The sequence below is a fragment of the Silene latifolia genome, chromosome 1 (assembly GCF_048544455.1).
Source record: "Silene latifolia isolate original U9 population chromosome 1, ASM4854445v1, whole genome shotgun sequence".
Classification (NCBI taxonomy): domain Eukaryota; kingdom Viridiplantae; phylum Streptophyta; class Magnoliopsida; order Caryophyllales; family Caryophyllaceae; genus Silene; species Silene latifolia.
The window spans coordinates 98477656-98486767 of record NC_133526.1 but is presented as its reverse complement, the minus strand read 5'-3'; the positions used below and the strand labels follow the sequence as shown (position 1 = coordinate 98486767).

The following is a 9112-nucleotide window of genomic DNA, read 5'->3' as shown; positions in this document are numbered from 1 at the left end:
TTTGGTCAGTTTTGGTCAACTTTAGTATATGTTTTGGGTTGTTAAGTTATGTTTTAAGTCTTGTCTTGAGTTGTAGTTGTGTTGTTGTGTTATAGTTGAGTATAGTTAGTTTTGTTTTCAGTATGGGTTTGAACTTCGTGGACGAAGTTCAGTTTTAAGGAGGGAAGACTGTAATACCTTAGATATTTGAGCTGTTGGGTACTCTATAGAGTAGGATTTACTTTGTCGAGTAAGTCATTTACAGATTCTAAAATACATTCTGCTTTGAATGTACTCGATCGAGTAGCAGGTACTCGATCGAGTACGTTAGTTACTCGATCGAGTAGCTCGGGTTTTACGGACTTTTCGGCCGGGTTTGATAGTAAAACGTGGAAAGGTATTTAAAGTTTTAATCGACAGCTTTTGTCACTATTACCTTTATTTTCTAAACTTTTCACACGAAAACTCTACGACGTTCAATTCTCTCCTGTTTTGCAATCAAATCAAGGCTAGGGTTGTCGGATTTCTAAGATCATTAAACCCTTTTGATCGTCATCGTTTGGGTAAGTCACTTGTGTTGTTTTCATGTCAATTTGTTAATTTTGGTTCAACCCTAATTGGGTGATTTGGGGATTTTTGGGAGTAATTGTTGTAGTAGATTATAGTTATATGATTATTGTTTTAGGGGGTGATTTCGTAGAGGAAGCTTTTTGATCTGCTGCTATTGTTGTTGGTGATTCCATCTCAGGTAGAGTTTTCCTTACTCGGTTACTGTATAATTGATTTGAGTTAATGTGATGGATGAATTACATGGTTATCATTGTGATTATAATTGTATTCCTTGGTATTGGCATGATTATCGATATTGTGGTTTTTGGTTGTAATTTTATGTTGTTCGCGAGGTGCGGCCTCGGCTGAGTGGAGTCATTTTCGAGAATGGCTTCACGCCCTTGATTAGCCCCTTGTGGTTCCCGTCACAAGGGGGATGTGCACATTAATGGACATGGGTTGTTCGCTCTACGGTTTTAAGCGGGGCTTAGGTGACAAGGCTGCGGTCCCCACTGGCGGAGTGAAATATCTATTGCGATGGGTATTCTAGCAGGTCTACGCACTTTAATGTGTAAACAGGTGGTTGGTGATGAACTAGAATTGGAGGAATCTGTTTATGTACTTGGATGTTGTTGTATTACTTAATTTGATTATTCAGTAACTGACCTCGTTTAAATGTTTTGAAAATTGTGGTGATCCACTTGGGGATGGTGAGCAGGTGATTAGCAGGTATACCTATGGAGTATACGCGGGATCTAGCTGGGGATGGAGTCATCACTAGTCCGAGTTTTTTAGTCTTCCGCTGATAGTTTATGACATTTTTATTTCAGTTTTGGATTCCAATTTGAGACGGTTGTATTTTATATTTTCTGTTTTGGTTTAAGTTGTCCGCACATTTAACTTTTAAACTTAAAGTATGTTTCTTTATGGTCTCCTTTGATTACTATACCTCGGGTAACTGAGATGCTTGCATCTCCATGTGCTAGGGTAGGGTGGTCTTGGTAAGGCACCTTGGTGTATGACGGTGTTACAAGCTAAGCCTCCATACAAAATCCACAACTCATTCAGAATCCCAAACCCTTAACCCGCTGCTCTCTCGATCTAACAGCTCACTCATAGGAAACTCATAATTCATCCTCTAGAAAATGAGGCTTGCTCTTATTCTCATCATCTTACTGTCATGCTCTTATTTTCGTCATATTACTCTCACTCGCATGAAACTCATACTTATTGATCGTTTGTAGAAAAACATTAAAAATGGCACCTCATATTTATCTCCGGCGTCTGTTGAAAATGGTAGGTGAATTTGTTTTTTTTTTTTTCGAAAAAATAATTGGTACACAAATAAAACAGATCGGTTTTTAGTAATTATAAATCTTCATTTTTATACTATTTTTTTAGTACCAATAGCATAATAATAAATTTTAAGCTCTTAATATTCAGATCTATGATATTTTTGTGCATTAATTTTTAAATATAATTTTACTTAAAAAAATACAATGAAATCGCAAAAACTTCTTTTAAAATTGTCTACAACTTTTTTATGTGTATTAACTATTAACCAATTTATATATTTTTTTTATTTTGTTATTTTCAGGGGTAGCGATGAAATTCATTATTTTTCCTTCTAGCATTTAAAGTAATTTTTTGAGATTCTTTATTTTTTTTCATTAGTCATAAGAAAATATTATATTATTTTTTTTGGTAATAGTTATACTTCATGAGAACTAAATGGTATTTTTTTTTTTAAAATTAGAAAATATGCAAATCTGTTAATTGCATGCATAAAAAATTATTTAAGATTGATGTAACTACTCCGTAATTTTTTAAAGCTATCAATTTTTATGCCCTTATTCTATCAATTTTAATTTATTCAATTTTCGGGAACATTGTATTGGTATTTTATATTATATTATTTATTTAATATTCTTAAAGTTGTAAAATTGTAAAATTGAAGAAATAGTCATCATTATATAAACATATTAACTTATCAGATTATAAACACGATAAATCTGTAATGAAAAAGAAATTAATTAAACTAACTGGCAAATGGGCACACGATTTATTTTATATGAAAAACCAAAAAAGAAAAAAAAACGGCATAAGGTGACGTAGATCAATGTGGATGCATGAAATGTTTCTGTATTTATAAAGATAAGATTAACAAATTTAGGGAAGACAACATAATGTAATATCAAAATTCAAGTTTTTGTTTTGTAAGAAAATATATTTCATACTCTGGTATGACTTTAATAAGTGGAAGGGGGTATTAAGTAAATTGATCAACTTTTTCAAAGAAGAGTGATACGCATTAAAATAATTAAAAGGGTGTGAGTTATGAGTATATTCAAGTTTATTTGTAAAAGTTCCCTCTAGGGTTTTTTTCCTTGGGAAGGTTTGGATGCTCCTAGGCGGTTTTCCTAGGTTTTATCTTGTTTTTGACAGTTTCTTATCTCAATTTACCTCTAAAAACTGGCTCTTCTCTAGTTTTTTCAACATATTATTGAATATCTTGTTTACGGAGGATTCTGCTAGGGTTTCGTTATTTTGTTTCTTTGTGAAGAGAAATGTCGTTATCAAATTCTGGCAATCTGCTAAATCTGAATGATGAATACGAGGGGGAGGATGAAATTAGCGCTGATATTCACCAGTAGGTTGAATTGGAGTGGATGGCGGATGAGGAGGCGGAGCATGTTGAGTCGCGGCTGTGTGTTGTGGGTCGGTTGTGGACTAATAGGCATGTAAACATAAAAGCTCTCGTCGACACCTTGATCTCGACGTGGAAGACGAAAGGAGTTGTAGGAGAAGTGGTGGAAAAGCAGAAGAAGATAGTTACTTTCAAATTTAATGATGTGGAGGATAAAAGACGTGTCCTTCGAGGAGAAACCATGGCATTTTGAGAGACACGTTCTGGTTTTGGTGGACTTAGATGGTGATGCGATTCCAACGGAGGTACCTCTTTATTTTTCTCCAATTTGGGTACGTATTTATGATTTGCCTATCATGGGTAGACAAAATTTGGAGAATGCTTGTAATATTGGGAATGCTATAGGAACTTTTATGACGGTGGATAATTCGGTGAATTCGATAATTAATAGGTCTGTGAGGATTTGTGTGATCATTGACGTACGTAAAGCCCTAATTGATTCTCTCTATATGAAGCTTAAAGGGGGGAAAATGGAGGGTTAGGGTGAGCTATGATAGTTTGTCTCTATTCTGTTACATTTATGGACAGATGGGGCGTGGGGAGAAGGACTGTAGGAAGAGGAGGGTTCCTATTGGGGAAGGGCGAAGGTATGGTGACTGGTTGACGGCTTCACCGTGGAGGGTTACTCGTAATACAGGGGGGAGAGAAGATAGGGAGAGATCATGTGCAAATAAGCTCATAATGGAGGAGGATGAGGAGGGGAAGGTTGAAGAGTGTGAGTTGAATAAAATGGTGGAAATGTTGAGTGGGGTTTCACTGGTGGGACAGAGAGATGGGAATGAGAGGGAGGAGCAGGAGGAGGACACTAAGGTGGTATTGGCAATAGAGGAGGGATTGGGCGTGATACCTGGAACTGGGGTGGATAAGAGGTGTACACAAGGGCAGGCCAGTGAAATGGCTGGCATAGTGAGACGTAAATTTTTCAAAGCTAAGCGTGGCAGTGTGAGTGTGGAGGTAAGGAAAGGAGGGAAGAAGATGATGGAGGTGGCAATGTGCGCTATAGTCAGGGGAAGAGGAAAGGGTGTGGGAGTGGGGGAGAGGAAGTGGCTGATGGAGATGGGGTGGGAGGGACGAAGAGGAGACTAGAAGGGGCGGAGTGTGTTTCAAATTTGAAAGTAGCGGAGGCTGACAGAGATCAGCCCCGCGAACAACAATGAAAATCCTAAGTTGGAACTGACAAGGGTTGGGCAATCCCTTGACGGTTAGCACCCTCCGGGATTGGTGTTGGAGGGTGAGCCCAAACATTTCTTCATTATGGAGACAATGATAAGTGCAAATAATATAGAAAAAATAAGAAATAAATGTGGTTATTCATCAGGTATTTGTATAAGTAGTAGTGGTAGATCATGGGGCTTGGGTATTTGGTGGAAGGATATAGATGCTCAGATATTGTCATATGATAAGCATCATATTGCTTTGAAGGTTGTAGGGGCGGATGGGAATGTTCTTTGGCGGGCTGTTGGAATCTATGGGTGGCCGGAGCTAGCAAACAAGCACAAGACTTGGAATATGTTAAGAGCGCTATGTAGTAATCACAATGACCCAATGGTTTTATTTGGTTATTTAAATGAAATTCTGAGCATGGGGGAGAAAGTGGGCGGTGTGGTTTGGGGGGAGAGGCAGATGGAGGCATTTATATCTTCTCTCGATGAGTGTGCTCTCGAGGATTTGGGTTTCTATGGGAACATATTCACATGGCAGCATGGGAGGGTGATGGTACGTTTGTACGGGATAGACTTGACCGTGTTGTTGCCACGATGGAGTCACGTCAAATGTACCCAAATGCAGTGGTTAGACATTTCCCCCTATATTCTTCGGAACATTGTGCTATTCTTATCCATGACCAAGAAGCGGGGGAGCGCCGTGTGAGTGGGAAAGGTTTTAAATTTGAGACGTTTTGGTTGTCTGGCCCGGAGTGTGATAAGGTGGTGCAAACGGCGTGGGCTCATCTGGGTGGTGCTGATGTGGTGGAAAAGGTGAAGTGGAGCTCAAAACAACTAAAAGTTTGGGCACGGAACAAATTTGGTAATTTGAAGAGGGAAATACGTGCTAAGGAGGAGGATTTGGAGAGATGGAAGCGAAGAATGCCTTCTGCTGATATGCTTCAAAGGTGTCAAAATATTGTTGAGGAGTTAGAATGTCTCACGTGCCACGAAGAATTATATTGGTATACTAGGGCTCAAACCTGTGAATTTTGAGACGGGGATAAAAATACCAAATACTTTCATTATAAAGCACAGCAAAGGCGGAAAAGAAATACCATTCGTGGTATCGAAGATGGCGAAGGGCTTTGGCAGACCGGATTGACAAAAAATTGCTGATATTATGAGTAATTATTTTGGTGACTTATTTACTTTTAGTAATCCCGAGCCATCTAATGAAGTATTGGGGTGTATTAAAAACGTGATTTCTCCTGAGATTAATATTAAATTGGATGTGCCTATTTGTGATCAAGATGTGAAGGCCGCTCATTTCGATATGCATCCTAACAAGGCATCGTGACCGGATGGTATGCATGCTTTATTTTATCAGCGATATTGGGATGTGGTGGGTGGACATGTATGTGTGTCTGATGGTGAAGGAATAGTGGGACGGTGGTGGCAATATGGACATGCTAAATCGAACTTTAGTTGTTCTTATTCCAAAGTGCAAAGATCCATGCAAGGTGACGGAGTTTCGCCCTATTAACCTTTGTAATGTCTTGTATAAAATTATTCTAAAAACTATTGCTAATAGACTAAAGGGATTCCTTAATGATTTTATCTCCGAAAAGAGATAAAATCAAAGGGATCCCTAAGGGTGTAGTCAAGAGAATAGAGGGTATTTGCAGAAAGTTTCTCTGGTGTGGGGGTTCAGATTATAACAGGGCACCTCTGGTGGCATGGCATCATGTTTGTTGCAGTAAAAAAGAAGGTGGCCTGGGTATTAAAGATGCTGGGGCGTGGAATATAGCTAGTGTGGGAAAGCTAGGGAATTGGATTTATACAAAGGCAGACAGGTTATGGGTCCTTTGGATAGATCATGTTTATATAAAAGGTGCTGATTGGACTGCTTATCATCCTCCTCCTGACTCCAATTGGAACCGGAGGAATATTTGCAGGGTTAAAGATCTTTTAGTAGGTGGATATCAGGATAATTGTTGGACTGGTTCAACTGGTGAATACACTGTCAGTGCAGGATACCATTGGTTACAGGATCCACACCCTCCTGTCCTTTGGTATCAGGATCTTTGGGATCCCTGGATCCTTCCCAAACATGCTTTTGTTGGTTGGTTGATTCATAGGGCAGCCTTGAACACTAGATATAAGATGTTTAAGCTGGGCCTAAGTGTTACTGCAAGCTGTGTCCTGTGTGAGATGGGGGAGGAGACACATGATCATCTATTCTGGGATTGTGCCTATTCCTCACAGGTTATTGCAGGTTTGGAACAATGGTTGCAGCTGAAGCTTACTATTCCTTCTAGCTCCATGTCTAAGCTGCAAGGACGAATTTGTAGGGTAGTCAAGATGGCTGCCTGGTATGCTCTCTGGATGCAAAGGAACACTGCTCGCTTAGAGCTTACTCTGTGCAGGCCTGAGAAGTTGACTCAACAAATTCAGCATCAAGGTGCATGGTCGAATTGTAGGCAAGTTAAATGATTGTATCATGCCAAGGGATTGTAATTGGCTAAGTAAGATTAATATTCGATGTCCTTTTTGTACTTAGTCTAACTTGAGAGTGGAGTCTTGTAATAGATTGGGTTGTAATTCTTCTTTATTATTAATTAAAAAAGCTCACATTCTACCAAAAAAAAAGATTTTCTCCGAAAACCAAAGTGCTTTTACTCAAGGGCGGCTTATTACGGATAATGCTCTGGTAGCTTTTGAAATCTTTCATACAACGAAGAGGGGTGGGGAAGGAAGGTATAGTAACGTGTCTCTCAAACTCGATATGATTAAAGCATATGATAGGGTCGAGTGATCTTTTTTGGGTGATGTGATGGAGCGTATGGGGTTCTCGGAGGCTTGGCGAGGTCGGATAATGAGATGTTTGTCTACCGTCTCTCAATCTTTTTTGATTAACGGACAGCCGGTGGGTGGGGTTAGACCGGGTAAGGGGATAAGACAAAGGGACCCTATTTTCCCTTACCTTTTTCTTCTTTGTACTGATTCATTTTCTCATATGCTTTGTAAAGCGGCGGAGCAAGGTGATATTCATGGGATGCGGGTGTGTCGGGGGGCTCCTAGGATCTCTCATTTATATTTTGTTGATGACAGTATCCTTTTTATTAAAGAAAATGTTGAGGAATGCTCGAAAGTAGCTAATATTATTAGCCAATATGAAAGAGCATCGGGACAGAAGATTAATTTTGATAAATCGAAAGTGGTTTTTAGTAAGAAAGTTGCAAATCAGAGGAGGGAAGCTATTAAAGAGGTGATGGGTATCCAAGAAGTGGATAAGCATGAAAAATATTTAGGCCTTCCAACAATTGTTGGACGATCGAAAAAGGTGATTTTCGCATGTTTAAAGGAGAGGATAGGGAAGAAAGTTAATGGTTGGAAGGAGAAATTGCTTTCAAAACCCGGGAAGGAGGTCCTTAGTAAAGCTGTGGCCCAAGCTATTCTGACTTATATGATGAGTCTTTTCTCTATCTCGCAGGGTGTTATTGATGAGCTTCATACGGTGATGGGGAGATTCTGGTGGGGCTCGACTGAGGCCCAGGGAAAACTTCATTGGATGCGATGGAAGCGTTTTTGTGAGCCTAAAGCGTGTGGGGGGATGGGCTTTTGGGATTTGCGTGTCTTAACTTAACCATGCTTTGCTACCAAAACAAGTATGGCGGTTGCTGCTCAAGCCGGATTCTCTAGCTGTAGATAGCTCATTTCTGCACCTCCCGCAAACCAACCCGGTGATGATTGGGCCGCATGTTTGGTACGCGGAACGATTTGTGACAGTTTGTAAGTTTATCGTCAATTGATCACTCAAACACTTATGTCTACCTCTTAATTGTCATCTGCGTGCCGATACGGTCGTTTTGGCAGTAATTAGAGTACATTTGGAGTCCGGGGCATAAAACCGTCTTCATTTTCTAAAACCGAGTCAGAATATTCTGGAATGTTCCGGATATTTCTATTCCATATTTTACAATCTTTTAATCTTTGGTAAAGAATTTCCCGTAATATTGACACAAAATATTAAGGAAAACAAGATTAATCCGTTATTCCATAACCAAAACACGAAAATATTTCTTTCGCAGGAGCAAACCGCTTGGGAAAGGACGCAGCAGGTGCTGCGCCTCTTCCAAGAGACGCAGTGCCTGCTTCGCCTCTTCCCAAGTCCTTTTCTGCGTATTTTTCATATCTTTTCATATCTTTTCGAGATTTACTTCCAAAGTTTTTCCGAAAACCCTAATTTCCTCCACGTGATTAGTATAAATAGAGAACTTCGGTCTCACATATTTCTCACACGAGTGTCCGCCCTTTCTCTTCTCCCTTTGCATTCTAGACCACGTTCTTACTTTTTGGCGTCTACGTGCTTGAACTTTCGACCACGTAAGCTCGGATCTTTCTGGGTACTAGTCTCGTTTTGCATAACCGACCAATTTGACCAATTCTACAATAATCAACATTGATCAATCTTATTCGTTTTCCTCCTAGAGAGCACTTTCGTCTACATTCGAGTCAAGCATCACTAAAAGTATACTTAGTTCATCTCGTTTCGTCAAACATGTAAGTCTGAGGGTGTATAATCCTATTTTATTTATTGTTCTTTATTTTTGTAATCATAATGTAAGGTTTATGTCGAAATTATTTCTAAAACCGATTTATAAAACCATGCTTTAAATCCTTTTTTACGAATTACCAGAAGATGACCGTCGAGAAAGGACGCAACACCTGC

At 39.4% G+C, this 9112-nt stretch overlaps 1 protein-coding gene across 1 annotated transcript; it reads left to right on the top strand.

The window, feature by feature from the left end:
* Nucleotides 1–4498: 4498 nt before the first annotated feature.
* Nucleotides 4499–5433, top strand: LOC141651577 (uncharacterized). The gene is made up of 2 exons (XM_074459283.1): nt 4499–4835; nt 4937–5433. Exons 1-2 carry the CDS (start codon nt 4499–4501, stop codon nt 5431–5433), a joined length of 834 nt encoding a protein of 277 aa, XP_074315384.1.
* The last annotated feature ends 3679 nt before the right edge of the window (nt 5434–9112 follow it).

What these genes read in the sequence shown, in the direction of transcription:
- LOC141651577 (XM_074459283.1), top strand. Translation starts at nt 4,499, where the DNA reads ATGATAAGTGCAAATAATATAGAAAAAATAAGAAATAAATGTGGTTAT. An exon ending in CATGGGGGAGAAAGTGGGCG is followed by an intron (nt 4,836 to 4,936) that starts GTGTGGTTTGGG and finishes TTCACATGGCAG; the next exon opens with CATGGGAGGGTGATGGTACG.